The sequence below is a fragment of the Anguilla anguilla genome, chromosome 2 (genome assembly GCF_013347855.1).
Source record: "Anguilla anguilla isolate fAngAng1 chromosome 2, fAngAng1.pri, whole genome shotgun sequence".
Taxonomy (NCBI): Eukaryota; Metazoa; Chordata; class Actinopteri; order Anguilliformes; family Anguillidae; genus Anguilla; species Anguilla anguilla.
Genome location: NC_049202.1, coordinates 47558482 through 47577349, shown reverse-complemented (window position 1 = coordinate 47577349; position 18868 = coordinate 47558482). Strand labels below are relative to the sequence as shown.

Here is an 18868-nt window from a genome sequence, read left to right as displayed (position 1 = left end):
TCCACAGCATGTGCATATTCCCTCAGCAAACATAACGGCAAACCAAACATAATTCCTGCATGTTCTGACTTCTGTCTAGACAGAAAACAAAACAGCACAGAAATACTTGAAAAGAATGCACACATTCCTGACTCGTATTATATTGGAACTGAAGATCGAGGGTAAATGGACACGGTGTTGAACCTTAGAATCATGGCTGTCAGCAGATTGTGTCTACTGTGAGTGAGAAACCACCGGAATGGCGAGGGAAACGCGTGGTTCGGTTGAGGGCAGCTTGGTTGGAGATGCTCTGAATGTACGCGTACCTCTGCTTTTTGACAGGGCTCGGCCACTCGTCCCTCCATCAAGGCCTGCCCCCAGGGTACCCCCCTCCCCTGCCCGGCTCCATCCCGACACCGTACCACTTCGCCCGGGACCCCCAGTCAGGACAGCTGCTGGTCATTCCCACAGAGCACCTCCCACATTTTGGTAGCTAATCCTTTGCATCCGTTCCATTAAAGCTGTGTTGTGGCCTGGTCAGTTGTGCACGCGATGCTGATGTCTTCGGGTCTCCCCTTCACGCAGCAGCCGATCTGATGGATCGCGGGCCCCCGATGTGGCCGGGGATGTACCCTCCAGCAGGCAGCTCCCTGCAGCACGCCCATCAGCTGCAGTTCCTCTCCCACCAGCAGCTGCTGCGCCAACAGGAGCTCTACATGATCCAGCAGCAGGCTGCCCAGGTCATGGAGCTGCAGAGGAGTGCCCAGCTGGTGGTGAGCCTCTGCACTCCGCGTCCCTCCCTGAGGCTCGTGGAGATGTTTTTATGGGAGGGAGCTGATGATTTGTTGATTTGATGTGGCTGGCACTCGCCGCTTGATTGATGAAAAGCTTGTGCCCGTCTTACTCCTTTTAGCTGGCAGCTGCCCATAGGAAACCATTCACAGATGGGAACATCTAAAGATTCTGCGTCCTAGAATTCTTATCAGTTGAATGTTGCCATTGACGTAAACAACGGTGCAACATATGTTCTGTGTTGTGTATATATTATTATAGGCACACTGTCACAGTTTAAAATAATATTCACCTTTTGAGTGGCTACCTAATGATAAGAAACCTAGATAGATATTCTCCATCTGTGTTGCTTAAGTAAGGTGCTGAAGTATTTCAGGTTTATGCAAGTGTTAATACACTGCAGATTAAGTAATGAGACTTAAAATATTTATTTCTCTCAAATAGAAAATATTAGCTTGTTTTAAGTTATCTTTTGCTTGAAAAGTGAAAAATCTTGATTGTCCAAAAGGTAATAGAAATAAGATTTTAAGTCTAAATCCAAGACTGAAGTGCTTGTTGAGTTTGACTGAAAGATTTAGGCAGACCACCATGCTGAGCTGCCAGAGTAGAGCTTACTGGGCTCCTTTGTGCATTTAAAGATCTGTTTCCATGTTGAGTGCTCACAGAGGTAAGTGCCCTGATTATGTGCCCTGCCCTTCGCCCACAGGAGCGGTTAAAGGTGAATGAACAGAGGGCCGAGCTAGAAGACAAACCTGCCAAGAGAAGCAGTGAAAGTGCCAAACAGGGTCTCCTGGCCCCCCCTCCTGCAGCTCTGCATTCCCAAAAACCGCCGTCCCGATCCCCTACGCCCTCCACCTCCTACGCCAAGGCCCTGACGCCTCTGCCCATCACGCCGCTGCCCTCCCCGGGCACCACCCTCAAGTTGGAGAGCCAGCAGAAAGCGGAGTCTCCGCTGCCCCGGCCGTCCTACTCCCGCTCCTCCACCCCTCCTCCACATACCCCCAGCCCCGCCTCTGCCTTGCCCCCACCGCCCCCACCCATCCCTCCCAAAGAGGAATCCCTTGAAGACATGGAGAAGAAGAAGCTGGATGTGCAGAACCAGGCTCCCACACCCTTCCGAGGTTTATATCCTGGTATGAGGAAGACCATTCCCTGGTGTCTGTCACGTTTTATCCTTTGCTCTGCTTCTAGAGTAAACGGTGACGCATTTAGAGTGGGAACTGAAGAATTCCTACAGGGCATTTATTGAGGGATAAACAGCATGTGTAATGTCCAGATTTACCACAGAAGGGAGTCTTAATGAATAGTTTTTGAATAATCCTACAGAAAGGCCTTTCATTTAGTGCCAACTGCCCCACCAGGGCAATATGTGCTGTGCTTTGCATGGATCTTCTGACATTTCTGATGAATTCAGAAAGAAGATCTGAGGGGGGGGGGGGAAGCACATTTTGATATGTTGGATGTTTAATATAAACATAATTTCATGCTTGCTGTAATGTGCTTGTGTGTGCATACGTGGGAGTATTTTCCAGCTCAGCTCCAGAGCTGTTTGGCTCATGAAAGTTTCATAGAGCCGTGTTTCTGAAGTGTAAGCCCGTGATTAATCGTTTTGTCACTCTGTCACTGGGAGATTTAGCCTACTGAAACCCCTCTGCTTTATGCATAAACGCTCCAAGCCACTCAACTGCTTTTCTTCTCTTTTTTTGGCAGAAATTCCTCCCGGTTACCCCTACCAATCGATAACCGCTCCGTTCGGCAGTCACTACCCCTACCTCCTCCAGCCGGCTGCGGCGGCGGATGCCGACGGGCTGGCGCCGGATGTGCCGCTGCCGACGGAGGCCCCCGAGCTCTCGGACCCCTCAGCGGGAGTCAAAGCGGAGCGCCTGCTCTCCCCCGCTGTGGCCGAGCTCCCCCGGACCTCCGGGGAGGAGGAGCCGGGGGAGGACAGGGGGGCGGTGCTCAAGGAGGAACCAGGCCTGGAGGACAGCAAGGAGCTCCTGAACCAGGCCAGTCTGGGGCCTCTGCACACTGGCATGGCTCTGCTACCAGTCACCAGCCAGGGCCACCATGTGGTACCTGAGCAAGAGAGCCACTCCACAGCCAGGATTCTGCAAGCAGAAGCACAGGAGGAGGAAGAGCACCAAGAGGAAGATGGAGGGAAGGTGAAACTAGAAGTATTATCCATCCAAACCTGCCAAGCTTCTCAGCAAGTGACTGAATCGGTCTCAGAGATGTTGCCTGAAGCCAAGGCCAGGAATGGGACGTTCTGCACCATTGACGCCCCAACACAACCCAGCGAGCCCCAAGCTGAAATGCAGCAGCCGGAGGAGACACTCTCCCCACCTGGTGAGGCAGATCTGGAGAGCGAGGCGACAGACCTGGCGATGGAGCGCTCGAACGAGACCGAGCTCCTCCCTGAGACCAGGCCCTTCGCACCCTTCACTCAGGGCCCCCTGGACATCCGGCCTGAGGATCCCATGGCGGGCATGATGGCTTTGGTGACGGCCAGCGAGCTGCCTCAGGCCTGCTCCCTGCTGGCCCTGCCAGGAACCCTCAGCCCGGCCCCGCTCTGCCCCGCCAGCTTCTTTCCCCTGGAGACCAGCGCTCTGGAGGGCATCGCCCTGCTGAGTGAAATCGCTGAGCTGGAACTGCAGAGGCGCCATCATGAGATGCAGTGTATGTTCCCCTGAGAAGGCTAAAATCCCTGGCAGTCCCGCTGTCCTAAACATTTTGCAGTAATTTCAAGGTTCATGAGAGTAGCCCGGTTTAATTTGACATGGACTAATTTACAGTTAATGATGTGAATGAAAGGGTATGAATGCTTGTAGTCTTTGACTTTGCTTTTGCTGTACAATGCAGTGGATGACGGGAGGCCATAGAAGATGCGAGAGAGAGCTCAGGTTTTTCGCGCTGGTTTCCGGTGCGCGTGCGTGCTGCAGACTCGTGATTGGTGCCCTTTTGATTGCGCAGGTGCGGCGCTCTGCGGGCTGGAGAGCCTCCTGCTGGCTGGCAGGCAGGTGCTGCTGGAGGCGACGGACAGCGAGCCGGCCGTCACCATCCGTCTCCCGCGAGAGCTCAACCCCAACAAGAGGTACAGCTGGATGCAGAAGAAGGACGAGTCGGTAAGCAGAGCGAGGATGGGCCTCTTACCGGGCAGTCCGTTCCTTCATATTTATTCATCTGGCCTGTTCTGATATGCATGGGCCGGAGCTGCTGGAACAGGCGGTTGCCTCTGGTGGGTTTGCAGACAAGGTTCCTACCGAAGGAGTGCATAGGGACTTTTAGCTATTGTCAAAATACCCCCTCTCCTTCAGTACTCCCCCCACCCACATACAGCCCCTTGACAGAATGTGTTGTGTATTTTGTTATTGTAATGCCATTGTTTTTTCCATTTAATTGGCTCAATAAAAAAGCCCATGTCCTCCAGAGAGTTAGCCACAGTGCACTAGAACTGAAATGTTACTCCTCTGACTTCTAATTAGAGAGATAAAATGCCCATGGAGATGTTAATTACCAGGTGATGAATAACATGTTTCTATTGGTTGACCACTGTAAAAATTGCAAGTGGAACGTTATAGGTGGCTGAATTTCTCCTGACACCAGTGTTTGCATTATTGTGGGTCTACTGAATCCTCATTCTTTGGCTGGTTTGCAGAATGTGTTTGATGTTCTGATTACTTATTTTAGCATGTCCCTGAAACCCATAGAGTTTTGTAAGGATTTTCCTTCTAACTTTTACAAAACAAGAAAGTAAAAATAAAGGCACAATTTTTTTCGTATTTCAGACTGCAGAAAAATCCATAAATATGGACACATGAGTACAGGAAGAGTCCACAGTTCTTAATCTTTTTACTTTATGTCCTTTTTTAACATTTTTCTTGATGGGAACATATCAAGTTCTCATTAATCTCTCAGCAGGTAAAGGTCATGTTTTTAAGGTTTTTTGAAATTACCAGAAAAGGCAGAGAATTGTGTTAGACGGATAACGGCCGTGTTTGGGCTGCGTTCAGTTGGGACTGCCCTCGTTACAGCTCCTCTCCCACTCTCTTATCTGCAGCTGTTCTCCATGAAGTCGTCTATGGACAGGATGAACACCATGGAGGTGGACTACCGCATGAGGCTGGCCGAGCTGCAGAGGAGGTACAAGGACAAGCAGAGGGAGCTGGTGAAGCTTCAGAGACACCGGGAGTCTGAGTGAGTCTGCCTGCCTCGCCCACCCGCCCCCCCCCCCCCCCCCCCCGTGCTGATTTGAGCTTCACCACCAATCTACCACACCTCACCTGTATTTCACACCCAGGGTCACCTCATCTGAGCTATACCACTTCTCTACCACACCTCACCTGTATTTCACACCCAGGGTCACCTCAGCCTTCATTTAAGATTTATGTTTTTATATGTATGTTTGTGTCACAGTTCTTTAAATTCTAAATGTGGCTTTTCGTATTTGCAACGGTTTGGTTTACATGACAAACAAACAAACAAATTCCTTGCTGGGAACTATTATTCTCCATAATATACCGTCGTCTTTACCAGAGGATTTCAGCGCAGACCTCACACAGAGATAGTCATTCACAGTGTGTAAAAGGAAGAAAGGTTTTCTTCTGAGAATACAAACTTGAGCATGAAAAACCCGATTGAACTAAACGCAACTGTGGTGACATTACATACACGGAAAATAGTAATTCCCCGGGCAAGCATTAATGGTCTCCATCCGCTGGTGTTCTAAGGCCCTGGTCTGGTGTGTTGTGCAGGGAGAAGCAGGAAGAGAAGAACAGGAGTTTGTCTCGCAGAGGTCCAGGAAGGCCCAGGAAGAGGAAGCACAGCATTTGCATTTTTTCGCCACCTGTCGGAAAACCGGACCCCAAGTTTGGAAAGTGAGTGTGCTGTTAAAGCTGTCCGTCACACAAAAATCCAATAGAACGTACTGTGTACTGTGTAACTGAATGCCTAAATGACTGAATGTGACTGCCCATACTCTTAGGTTTGGCCGGAGTGTGTTCCTGTCTGAAGACTCTGAGACTGGTGAAGGGGCGAGGAAGCGGTTTCGGGGACCCAATCCTGATGATGATGATGAGATGGACAGGGATGGAGCTGTGAAAATGAAGAGAAAAAGCAAGGGCTGGAATGAAAACGAGGCATCCTCAAGTTATCCTCCACAGGTTAGTGTGCTCTGCCAACGCACACCTTGCATTTCACCTTATATTAGCTATTATACGGGTGATCTTCAATGGAATAATATAGAATATTCTGTGGCACGAGTTAAAGTTTTTAGCAATCTGCATTGAATATCCCATTTTCTGCTGTTGTGGGATTCTGTCTTTTGAAAGATCTTTGTGTAATTGTTCCTCTGCATCTGTTCTGACAGATGCTGATGAAAACCATCAAAAGGAAGAAAGTGAGTGAACAAGAGCAGTTGGCAAGCAAGCTGGACAAGGCCTTGTCTCTCACCAAACTGGGTAAACCCCACAAGTCCCCTTTTAAGTTTGCAGATGAACCCTCAGGGAAATCCAAAGCCAGCTCAGGGAGCTGCAGCAAGCTGCTCATGCTCCACGAAGTGGGGATGAAAGGCAAGGAAGGCACAAAGAGCCACACCAAAGGCCTCAGCCTCTTCCAGAAGCCTTCCAAAGGAGGTAAAAACAAAATGGCAGCTAAAACAAAGAACCTGGAGCCCTGCCTAAAGGTGAAAGGTCAGCTGAAGCCATCATATTCTCCTGCACGGTCTGAATTGAGCAGCTACTCATACAGTAAGTATAAGCCTTCCCTACTCCTGCTGGCTTGAAAGTTTAAGCGGTCAGGGTTTTCTTCTGAGCCTGTTGCTTGTTCAGTTGATCAAGAATACAGTCACATTTTTTATGATTAATTAACATCAAATTTTAATAACAATTAATTATGAATGAAGGAAGAAAATTGCTTTCCGTATTCAAACATCCTCGCTTCAGTCAGTCAGGCTTCAGTTACAAACAAAGATTAGAACGAGTTCTGAACGTGCGTTGTGTTTGCTGAATGAGTGAAAAGGCCGGGGAGTTAATGTGGCAAATCCAATGTTTGTGCTGTGAGGCGTTGCTTATTCCTGCTGATCCTGCATACACTGACACTTTGTGGAGTGCCCTATATATTGCTGGGTGTTTTAATCTGATAGGTTTGTTGCTTTCACTTATTACAAACCGCTTTCTGTTTTGTAGCACGCTATAGACAAATTAATTAATGTCATCCATTGTTGTAATTCATCGGCAGATGAAATGAAGGGAGACATTGGTGGGGAGGGCTGTTGTATGGGGCTGGTTCTCTCCTGAGCCACACTCATATTGGTCCAGAGGGATTATATGAAATGATGTGGAACTCTAACATACCGGTATGGCCCCCTGATTTGAAAACAGATACGGACTCGGAGGAGGACGATGGATCGCTGAAAGACGGTTGGCCGCCTCGCTCTATGCTGGGCAGACCGGGATCGCGGGTGCGAGGGTCCGGCCTGTGCAGCGAGGCATCGAAGAAGAGCCGCCCATCGTCGAAGAGGGGCGGGGCGTCGGGAACACTTGTGTCCACGCAGGCGCTCGTCAAGACAAAACACAAGCACTTTGCCTTACTGCTGCAGGAGGCAGAGGCCCGCTCGTCCTTCACTGACTCCTCAGAGGACTCGTTCGATCAAGGTTACTAGACCAAAACCTCGTTATGTACAGAGTTAATTAAAGATTCATGAAAGATGGTAGCGCGCCCCTCATCCCTCAGACCCCCCTCCAAAAATAAAGATGATGGTCACCATCACTGATGGTGCGCTCACTCTGAAGCAGCCATCTTTGATTCTGGCAGCGTAGCCTGCCACCTCTTTCCTTTTGTCTGATTGTGTGCTATATTATTGGCTCTTTTCAGAGTCTCCTTTTAATTTGTTACCTTTTATTATTTTTTTGCCTTTGTTTAGAGGCGTCAGTGGAATTGTAAATGAGAAAACATATGGGTGTTTGGAACGCTTGTTATTTGTATTGCAGTTTGGTACCCAAGCTTTATTAAACGTGTTGATTTCATTTTTCACTAAAAACAACAGTGTGCTTTGTCTCTCTTGCTGTGTCTCCTGTTATGTTTTAAGGTTGCTTCACTTCATTCCCAGATGCAGTCCACTGCTCTGTTATTCAAATATCCCTTTTGTCATCACTCCCATTAAGCTGAGAAATGAAGGATAACATCTGTAATTGAGTTTCATTCTATTGGGCAAGCCAAAAATTACCAAGTTGGTATTTTGTTGTTCATTCTGAATACCTGCTAGGAAGTAGGTTTTAAGGCAAATTTTAACTGGAAGTTCATGGCAATGATGAGTGTCAGGTAAGGTAATTTGTCAAAAGGATATGGCTGGAAGTTCTAAAAGATTTTTTTTTAACCTGAAACCCTATTGGCAATAGGCTGTGCATACATGATAATGTATTACTGATTTTTTTGTATATATGGAGAAAGTGTAGGAGACCTTTAAAAACACCTACTGCTGTTCTAAGCAAAAAAAAAAAAAAAAAATCTGGATTTTTGGTTGGACTTGGTACACTATATATAGTTAAGCACTTTCTCTGGGGGTTCTTTTTCAAATACATGCAGGCTCTAGCTGTTACTAGAAATACATGTTAAGGCCCAGTGAGGTATAAATGTTAAATGATAATTGTGAGGTAAACCACTGATGTCCTTTAATTGGTGCATAACTAAATAGAACATAATGGATAAAAAAATTACTGAACATTAACATTGGAACCTTTTGAAACAAGATCTTGTAATGTCAGTCAATTTTAAGGGGATATTATCATGTCATGGCAACCCAGCAAGAAGTGAGGTCCATGAAATGAGCAAGATAAATAATGCAGATGGATTTAGAGCCAGGTGCAACAGAGAGTGCTCTTACAATGGGAGGGAGATTTCTTCTGCTGCTGACACAAAAAACTTTTCATGCCATGATGGGTTTGACATTTCACAAACGTGATCTTTGCCATGAAACTTGTTCTCCAGGTGAACTTTTACTTGATACTTTATGTACTTTTTGTTTTTTTTAATTCGACGTGCCACTGTGTGGTTATCCTTAAGGGATATTTGGACAATAGGGCACTCAATGGCTTTCCCTTTTTACTAAACAATGAATAACCTGCTTTTCTAGATTGCTCGCTTTCTCCCTGCAGCTGCTTGGCCACCCTTCCACCTCTGACCCCCTTCTCCTACCCATGATGCTTTTGAATGTCTGTATCGGTCTATGCATTCGCTCATCCTGCTGCAAAAAAAGAAGCAAAGTGATTGGCTGGAAGTAGGGCAGACAGCTGCGCAGCACACGGTCACTTTCCATGTCACCTGAACCATGAACATTGTTCTGTAGGTAGGACTATCGCCCTTTCTTGATGTGACATTTCTTAACATCTCTACCAATGTCAGTTGTCCCTATAGAACGTACCAAAAAAGGGATTACCAACACACACAGACTTGAATGTTTTGTGTTTTTATAAATTTTACAAATATATGTGCCTAAAGCCATGGTTACTTCTTTAAATCTATTGATGCATTGGCCCATAATATGCTTTAATCTGTAGCAGAAGCCAAGCATCTTGTTACAAGGTTCTTTATATATTTTAGGCAGTGTGTATGTCATGACTGAATTTCACTTCTGCCATCATATGTTTTATAGCTGCTTACATTGTTTTTAGCCAGTGTAGTCTCTGCTATTTCAAATCTTTCTGTTGTAGCCAGAGTATTCTAATTCAACAACTTGTCTTTCTGGCAGTATGTCCTGCTGATTGACTTATTCCAGTGCGAGAATGTTGTTCTTTTCTTTGAGGGGATGTGAAAACACTGCAAGGAAATGAAACTTGCATTTCGTTTGAATAAATGTTGAAAGTCTGCCACATTTCAGTGCAACATCAGGGGCAAATGTCATGATGCAAGCATTATGTTGAGTAATGTCATTTATGGTCTGAAAGAACTAGGTTGCCTCATACATTTGATCCGTTTATGCCCATGAAACAAGCTTATATTTAGAAAAAAACATTTTTACTTCTGCCTACACAAAAGTCTGCAGACAGGCCATTTATATGAAAAACTTTATAAAACATAAATTATAGGTGTACTAAAATAGGGATATTTTTTTGCATTGAGCACTATATTCGGCTGTGAATTGCCTGTCAAAATGGCATAATGTGACGCAAATGGTTCAAATAAACTGCTTGTCACATGCTGGAAATTTATGGAAAATAAGCAGTGTATTCTGTGCTGAAGGTTGATTTTAGAAACGTATGACATCTTTTCCTGTATTCTAGCTGAAAATCTAATCTTTGCCACATTAGGATTCAGAGTCATGTTGCTTAGAGGGAGAGAGTAAGAGAGTTTGAAATAAGGTGCAGGATTAGATTAAAGAGTGAACCATGGCTGAAGAGGCTAAATCCTTCAAAAGCCCATCCAGACCGTGTGCTTCTGGGACAGAGCACCTGAGACCCTCCCAGGCTCCACAGATATACTCTTTGTTGCATCTGGCCATGCTCGTTTCCCCCTCTGCATCTCCTCCTTTCGATTGCTTTCGTTGGGTGTCGCAGATTAACACGCTCTGTGGTCGAACCTGTGCTGTCTCTACTCGACTGTGTGCACAGAACGTCCTTGTCCACTAATCAGCCTTGCACCCTGCTCACACATTAACCAGCGCACTCCCTGCTTCTACATGTTTAACTGCACTGGGCTGTGGTATCTTCTCTGTGTCATTTCCTTGAAAATGTTCCTCTGTCTTTGTCTGTTAATGTGTCCCTCATCTTCTAATGAAGGTAAATGAGGGGTTGAGGGAGAGTTGGGTACCTGCTGTTTTTTTTCTTTGTTTTTTTTTTTTAACAGTCAGTCCTGGTAGGTGCTTGACAGTTCCCCTACCCCCAACCCCCCTTTCTCCATTTTGACAAGCTCCTCTCAGAATTAACTGTTAATAATTTATGTCTTCTTTAGTCAGGATTTCTGCTTGCAGCAGATGTTTTTTTTCCCGTCCTCTTTTTTTCCATTATTGTGCTCATTCAGCTGTATCGGTGAGGGAAGGCTGCCAGCCTTTCTTGTTAGGCCTGGCTGTATCTGCGGCCTTGCATCCCTGGCCCCATACTTTGAGGAGGATTGTCAAATAACATGCGGCATACAGTCCGGCTTTTAATTCTCCGTAATTATCTTGTATCTTTGAGATGCTGCCCACCTTGCTTGTCCCTCCCTTCCCAGATTAAATCAAGCATAGTTCTTGTTTCTTTCATCATTTTCTTTATTGGCAAGCAGCCTCCTGTGTAAACTCAGGAGCATTTTATCCCAGCTAAATTAAAGTTATACAAGCACCACTTTGACACATGCATATTGTTCCATTAAAAAATGTAAATGTAGTATGATAGATAATGCATGTCTGGGTTGATTGTAGGCGACAGTGTTTTGGTGTACATCTGTTATGCATGACTATGCAGACTTGCATGTTTATTTTTTTCCCTAAAGGTTACACTTAATATAAATGCAGCAAAGCCTCCCAGCAAATTGTATTCACATCAGCCAAACCCATTTATAAACTGGCTGGAGTAAAGCACCAAAAGTAATTCCAACTGACTTAGTAGTAAACATTTATCGATTTGAATTTATTGGTTTGTGATTAAAGTGAATGGCAAGCCATGCATGTATTGCAACCAATGAAATTTGCTGAAAGGTCCAGCATTTACATGAGGATTTGAGAAGAAATAGGCAAGATTTGTCTTAACTGAGTGCCACAGATTACATAAATTGAAAGCTTTGTTTGCTTGGGATGACTCAGCTTCTCATTTTCTATGGGGACAGCTAATGCCTTTTTGAATGCCTTCTGTTAACACCTTTCTCCTTCCCATTCTATAGACTTCTCAACGGAAAAAGATGATGATGATGATGATGATGATGATGACGATGACTATGAGGACGAGGAGTATGACTGTGAGCTGTATGCGAGCGATGGACCTTGTCTGGAAGAGAGTGGCTTGGGGCTCCTGGCCCGGTTTGCGGCCAGTGCAATGCCCAGCCCCATCGTCTCCACCCCTCTCTCCATCAGCCAACAGAAAGCCAAGAAAAAGGACGAGAGGCAAAGCTTTCTGGGTAGGGTTATGCTTCTGTGCCAAAATGTTCTGTTGCCTTCTGTGTGAGACGCTTATGTCATTACAAATCCCCATGGCATAACCCATTGCCCCTTTTTATTCCATTTGAACCCGTATTCCAACTGGAATAGGCCATTTCTGTTCACCACCACGTTTTCACATCTAATGAATCATTTAATGTATGCAACGGCATCACTCGCTACATTGAGATGGTGTCTCTTATGAATATCAGCAACATCTATGCCCTCCCAGTGTTTGTAATCACAGTGGGTTGAGTCTGTGCAGCAGACTAAACAAGTGTGGTGCACATAAAGTGATAGCTCTGCTACTGCTGTGCCAAATGTTTTTTTTTTCCTTTTTTTTTTTTTTTTTTTTTTGATTGGACGTGTCAATTCCCTGCTTCCTGGAGACTCCCGCTTAATTTTCTTCACGGTACATCTGCGCCACGCACGCCCCTCGAGTGGTTACAGTGCACGGTGTAGAAGCGTGCCGCTTTGACGAGGTTCCGCAAGCCACGTCTGATCCTGACAAACAACAGATCAAGCCTGAGAGACGTGAAACGCAGGCTGCCTAATTAATACCCCAGACAGTGTTTATAAGTGCACACACTCAGCCCGTTCCCCCTCACATCTGGTTTTGGTGGTGAGGTCTTATTCCATACAGGCAGTATCGCTGTTGTTGTTTGAATACGCGAGGCAGGGGGATAGCCTGTGCCATAGCGCACATCTGGCTGAGGAAAAGGGGGAAAACTGAAGAGTTGACAGGCTGCAGAGAGAAGGAGAGGCTGGGGGAGAGATGGAGGGAGAGAGTGGGTGGTTATGTCCTTGGCCTCGGAACAGAATGTTGGGGCCACTAAAAAGCATCCTTTACGCAGATGGGCCATCAGTGAAGTGTTTGTAAAACAGATTTACTCTAGCAGACTGATTAGTCTGCAGAATATGGGGATGGAAATGCCAAGCATGGCAGGCTGTTGCCATGCCTGTTCTGTCTTCAGTCGTGTAGTTGCAATGAAAATTGTAGATTGCTAATCAGTTTTGGGATGTACATGTCATTGTCACAAAGTTCGCTGGTCAACTTCCTTTTGAGGTCAGCATGAGGAGTAGTGAGTCGTAGGCAAGAAACTTGAAGTAAAATGAGGAACAGATCGTGTTGGAGAGAACTATGGCTACAATTATGCCTCTAAGTGAATCCACTGTGGTGCTATTCAGTGTTATTTTATATTCAGTGAAATTATTATTGCTGTGACCATTTCACTGAAATATAATTTGTGCTTTCGGTTGTGACCCATGATGATGTGATATGCAATTTATCTGCTCCTCTTTGGTGCCTGTTTCAATGTCAGTTACTGTTCAAATAATGAAACTTGATTCTGCTGGGAGAGAGGGGGATTTCTGAAATGTACGTTAAGTCATTACGTGTGCCACTTTTGTCTCACTAGGAGTGTGCGTGCGTGTGTGTGTGTGTGTGCTTGTATGTGTGTGTGTGTGTGTGTGCTTGTATGTGTGCGAGTATGTGGGTGTGTGTGTGTGTGTGCTTGTCCGTGAGGGTGTGTGTGTGTGTGTGTGTGCGCTTGCCCGTGAGTGTGTGGGTGTATGTGCTTGTGTGTGTGTGTGCGTGTGCATGCGTGTGTGTGTGTGCTTGTATGTGTGTGTGTATGTGTGTGTGCTTGTATGTGTGTGAGTGTGTGGGTGTGTGTGTGTGTGTGTGTGTGTGCGCTTGCCTGTGAGTGTGTGGGTGTATGTGCTTGTGTGTGTGTGTGTGCGTGTGCGTGCGTGTGTGTGTGTGTGCTTGTATGTGTGTGTGTGCTTGTATGTGTGTGTGTGTGTGCTTGTGTGTGTGTGTGTGTGTGTGTGTGGTTGTATGTGTGTGTATGTGTGTGTGTGTGCTTGTATGTGTGTGTGTGTGTGTGTGTGTGTGCTTGTATGTGTGTGTGTGCTTGTATGTGTGTGTGTGTGTGCTTGTGTGTGTGTGTGTGTGTGTGTGGTTGTATGTGTGTGTATGTGTGTGTGTGTGCTTGTATGTGTGTGTGTGTGTGTGTGTGTGTGCTTGTGCTCACACTCATTACTGCGGGGGGTTTCCTGTCCTTGTCCATTCTGAATTTGCAGTTGGCTGTTCTGTCGAAGTGTTTTGTCAGTTGCTGGGCTACACAGCCGTATATAACTGGCTCTTCTCTGGCGCACCTGACTGTCTGTACCTATGCCTTCTCCTTTCAGGTGCGGAGTTTGAGTTCACCGATTCAGAGAGCGACGTCAAGTTCAGGAAGAAGTTCCCGTCCCTGCTGCACGGTAAGAGGGCTGCTCCGGAGCTCCCCCTGCTGCCCCCGGTGAGCGCGCTGCAGGAGGACTCCAGCCCCGGCCGGCCCAGGATGAGCGAGCGGGGCCGGAAGCCCAGGAAGGCGTGCTCGCCCCGGGAGTTCAGCTTCGACTTCGGGCCGGAGCCCAGCGACGAGGACCGCTGGACGCGCCGGAGGAGTGAGCGCATCTTCCTTCACGACGCCGCCGCCGCCACCTCCACGCCGGCCTCCCCACCGCCCAAGAGCCCCCCCGGCCTCGCGCCCAAACCCGTCCGCTGCCCCAAGACCCCGCTGCATAGCCCCAAGAAGGAGGTTGCCAAAGCCAAGGAGGTGAAAGACATTGGCAAGGTGTGTTTTTCTTATTTGTGATAACAAAAGCCCTGTTTTCTGCGCAGTGCACACCTCGCATGCCTCCTCTGCTCCCCCACCTCCTCCTCCATGCAAGCGCTCAGCATCAGCTTAGCAGCGCACATTTCGCAGCAGGTGTCCGGGAACATTTGTAGTACAAGCAAGCCTCCTGCTGAGTGTGCCATGTCGCCAGACACTAATGGATGGCTAGCGCTGCCCTGCCTGCAGTTGCCAGTGATCTGTGTTTATTCTTTCTGCAGCCTGTGTGACAGAATTAGAGAGATCCCCCTCCGTGTGTCACACTGCAACAGCGAGCATCCTATTCCACCTCGCATGAACACCTGGCTGTTGTCGATGTGAAATTGAACCAAATGAAAACAGCGTTCTTGTTTATTTTCAGTTTGAACTGTGGCTGGTAATATGCGAGATTCCACTCCGCGGAGGATCCTGCTTTATCTCCTGACTGCTCTTTGGTAGCATGTGTATTGACTCGGTGGCATCTGGTCTGCTGGTGTTTTTCAGAAGAAGAAGGGTAAAGAGACCCCCGTGTGCCTGCCTTCCCCCCTGCCCTCCAGCCCCTCCTCGGAAAGCTGTTTGGCGCTGAACTGTTCCCCACTCAGCCCTGCGCGTAGAATCAAGGCCAAACCCAAACCCAGAGAAGTCAAGAAAGAGGTATACAAGCACACACACTCTCTCTCTCTCTCTTTCACACAAGCTAATGACCACTTTTCAAGATTTCTTGTGGAGTTGCCATTTTGGAAGCCAGTGAGCAGTCTGGAGATACTCACAGCGCAAGTGTCAGATTGAGAGGGATTTTGTGAGAGAGTAGCTGGGGGTTCACGCTGGTTTCACCTGGTAGTCCAGAAGCCCTTCCCATCCCCCATTGGGAAAAGCAATGCATTTAAATGACCTGTCCATCAAGAGTCTCCCTCCCGAGCAGTGCAGCCCTGGTGCTGAATACCAGCAGCTCTTTAACTGGAGGCAGGAGCTGCATGAGAATGCTAATTAGTCCGGGCACTACTTTGGAATGTGCTTGATTAAAAGAAAATGGTAAAAAGCAATTTTGTGCATCCATGCAGTCCATTTTCAATGAAGCTTTTGTAAACATACAGTACATCCTATTTGAATGCATCAATTACATGTACTGCATGCTCACAGGTTTTTATGAAGAATAAAGAAGAGAATAAATGTGGTGTATTAACCTTTGCAATTCATTGTTGAAATGGGGATGTGGGGAGGAGGCAGAACTTGTTCAGACATGTTTGTCTGAAATCATTCCTCATTGTGTGCGTGTGTGTGCGTGCATGCGTGTGCATGTGTGTGTGGGTTCGGGTGTATGTGCGTGTGTGTGCGTGTGTGTGTGTGTGTGTGCGTGTGTGTGGGTGTGTGCATGCGTGTGTGTGTGCGTGGGTGTGTGCGCGCGTGTGTGTGTGCGTGCATTACCCACCAGGTTCGTGGGAAGGGAGGGGCGGTCAGTAAACTTATGGAGAGCATGGCTGCTGATGAGGACTTTGAGCACAGTCAGGACAGCAGCTTCTCCGAAGATGAGAGCATCCCACTGAGTACCCCGTCTGACCGGCCCAGCACGCCCGGTGAGCTCAGACTCGCTCAGTGCCATCCTTATCCCTCGCGCTAGCTCATGCTCTCAACAAAAGCACTGTTTGCGGCGCAGACAGATTAGCCTTTCTCTCATCTGTACTTTCTGCAAATTCCTTACCATATCGTTCCAAAGCTATAAGGCGCTAATGTAAATAAGAGCACACAAACCCTGAACATTCATTAGCTGCCTTTTGGCTGAGAAGGCTTGTCATGCATACCGTATGCCTAATCAGCCAGCATTGTCTCATGCAGCATTCTGAAACAAATCATTGTCGAACAACACAAAAGCAATTTTGAGGCAATTTTATACTGTGCTATACCCGGATTAACTCCATTGTTCATGTTGAGTTTATGTTAATGCAGGGGTAGATATGCAATTGCAAGAATGGCCGTTAAGAATTGGTACAATTTTGTATGCATAACAACGATGTGTAAAAACACCCCACAAACGTGTTGAAGAAAAAGTGCTTGAGCAGAAACCTTGCGCTGTAGCTCCTTTGTCAATAGGTCTCCTCCAGGGGATGTAAATTACTCAAATTGAAATGTACATTCGTGCAGTAGCCTATAATTTAGCGGTGCAGTCAGCCTAACAGGCTTGAAGAACTCTTCCTGTACCTTTCCCTGCTTTTATGAGCGTGTTTTTCTGTCACAGCCCCCCGGAATTGCGTGATTGACAAGGATGAGCTGAAGGACGGTCTGCGGGTCCTCATTCCCATGGATGACAAACTGCTGTACGCTGGCCATGTCAACACCGTTCACTCCCCAGACATGTAAGAATCTCCCAAACCGCTTCAAAGATGCCGCCGCCTCATTGTCTGATAGGGTGTCCATTACCCCTTGGGTGCTTCGCTCTGTAAAGGCAACACTGAAATGGTGCTCACTTCAGGTGTGAAAGACTGAAAAATGTCTGCTCTCTGATGCATTTCCATGGAAGTCTGAAGAGACGCTTTGTTAATTTACCGTTATGGCAGGGAAATAGTGGAATCTGTTTGCTACAAAGGATCATTGTTATGAACAGAAATCCACAGACTACCCACGGGGACACGGATAGTCTGTGTATTTTTTGTTTTCCTCCAACGTCCGCAAGCTGCTGCTTTGTCGTCATAGTTTCGTTCACCTGCACGCATCTATTTTTTTTTTTTAAAAGAGGCTACATCAGTTTTCTCGAGAAAAGGCTATGGAATGCATCTGCTGAGAACATCTCATCCCCATTCCCCTTGGATACAGCTCCTGCCCTCTGTAAAACACCACGTCCTCCTTATGAACCGTGGAATAGTTTCCACTGTCCTCCAGGCTGCTCCATTTAAAACGCATCTCCGGTGGCTTCCTGCCTGCTTTTCTGCTATCCCCTTGGCTTGTGTTGGAGAAGCTGTTGTTATAATGAACATGTGGAGAGGCTGCCTTGGCTTTGGCTGAAGCCCCTATTAAATGGAAACATGTGAGCGGTCTTAAAACGTGTCCAAGTGAGTTTGGGATGACTTTAACATCCTTGAAGGCAAGAAAAATACAATGCTGTGTGGTCAGTATATTCTGTTGAACTGTTAACACGAAGTGAAACCCATGCTTACGTATTTATTTATTTTTACGTTTTTGGAGAATTGTTGGCATAAACCACTCTGTTAGCTTATGGCAGCATTTGGACATTAAAAGCACAGAAACAAAATCGCTTACAGTTCCAACTGCAAAAATAAGGGAATTATTTTTAAAGGCCAATGCTAAGAAGAGGTCATGAAATGATTTTTATATGACTTTTTACAGTACCGTGAAGTATTTGTCTCCTTTCTGATTTCCTCTATTATTGCATATTTGTCACACTGAATGGTTTCAGATCTTTACACGAAATGTAATATTACTCAAAGGGAATCACGCCACTGTAGAAAGTTAATGTAAATCAAACATACATACATACATACACACATACATAAATACATGCATACATATAGTTCTGCTGTTTAGAAAATAATCTTTTTATTAATTGTGGTTGTTATCTGGACATATGAACCCTTCTCCTTTCTCTTTCAGAGAGTTAACACATGCTCTGTTCTTGGTCTTTTCCTGGCTTGATCGCCCCTTCTTCTCAATCTTTATTACAGTATAAATACCCTCATTGTGTGAGGTAACTCGACTCTCAGTTTCTGACCCCAGCGTTTGAGGTTAGAAGGTTTACTGTGACAGTTAAAACTGGTTCTGAAGAGATGAAATATCCCTCCTGAGGACAGAAATGAGTGCTAGTCTGCTCTAATGAAAGTAGAAAAGAGAGGGTCAACCATTTGTCTCCAGTGCATACTCAGCCTCAGATTCTGGCTGAGCAGCACCCTAGTCTCCACCAGTCACACCCTCGTGTTTTCTGAATATTATGATAATGATGCATATGTGTGTGCTGGTCTCCATTAGCGAGTGCTGTCCTCTGTGGATGTATGAATTATCCACCCTTCTCAGAAGGAACATCAATAAGCCTGCAAGCATCAAAAAGTAAATATCTACAAACTGCCGTTCCCTTTTGGAGTTAGTAATGAACCAGCATTAAAAATATCGAAATTAAAACTCCAGGGGGCTAGTGCACTTTCTTATTTTTTTTCAGTCTCTCCATAAATGCTGTATTTCAGGTTCATGAGTATGCCCTTGTCATGCTACATGAAGGGTGTGCAAACTGTACTGGGCCATTATCTATGGTTAATGGGGAGTTAAAGACTTTCATTGGGCTCTTATCGTTTATTTCTCTCCATAGCATTTGCTGAATTAATGAATCTCGCCCTTTAAAAGTATATATTTGTTG

At 46.3% G+C, this 18868-nt stretch overlaps 1 protein-coding gene across 10 annotated transcripts in view; it reads left to right on the top strand.

The window, feature by feature from the left end:
* The window catches only part of LOC118221741 (trinucleotide repeat-containing gene 18 protein-like), a 74632-nt gene that overhangs the window by 40604 nt on the left and 15160 nt on the right, over nucleotides 1-18868 (top strand). For 5 of the 10 annotated variants that reach the window (XM_035407087.1, XM_035407091.1, XM_035407085.1 and 2 more), the window contains 15 exons: nucleotides 322-468; nucleotides 565-752; nucleotides 1478-1904; nucleotides 2482-3447; nucleotides 3742-3893; nucleotides 4829-4965; nucleotides 5523-5645; nucleotides 5753-5930; nucleotides 6137-6515; nucleotides 7149-7421; nucleotides 11620-11853; nucleotides 14066-14493; nucleotides 15016-15165; nucleotides 15941-16085; nucleotides 16745-16862. In XM_035407087.1, coding sequence (XP_035262978.1) covers nucleotides 322-468; nucleotides 565-752; nucleotides 1478-1904; nucleotides 2482-3447; nucleotides 3742-3893; nucleotides 4829-4965; nucleotides 5523-5645; nucleotides 5753-5930; nucleotides 6137-6515; nucleotides 7149-7421; nucleotides 11620-11853; nucleotides 14066-14493; nucleotides 15016-15165; nucleotides 15941-16085; nucleotides 16745-16862 — 4045 coding nt within the window. The remainder of the gene's footprint in view (nucleotides 1-321; nucleotides 469-564; nucleotides 753-1477; nucleotides 1905-2481; nucleotides 3448-3741; nucleotides 3894-4828; nucleotides 4966-5522; nucleotides 5646-5752; nucleotides 5931-6136; nucleotides 6516-7148; nucleotides 7422-11619; nucleotides 11854-14065; nucleotides 14494-15015; nucleotides 15166-15940; nucleotides 16086-16744; nucleotides 16863-18868) is intronic. The other 5 variants (XM_035407093.1, XM_035407090.1, XM_035407092.1 and 2 more) reach the window with 3 other exon arrangements.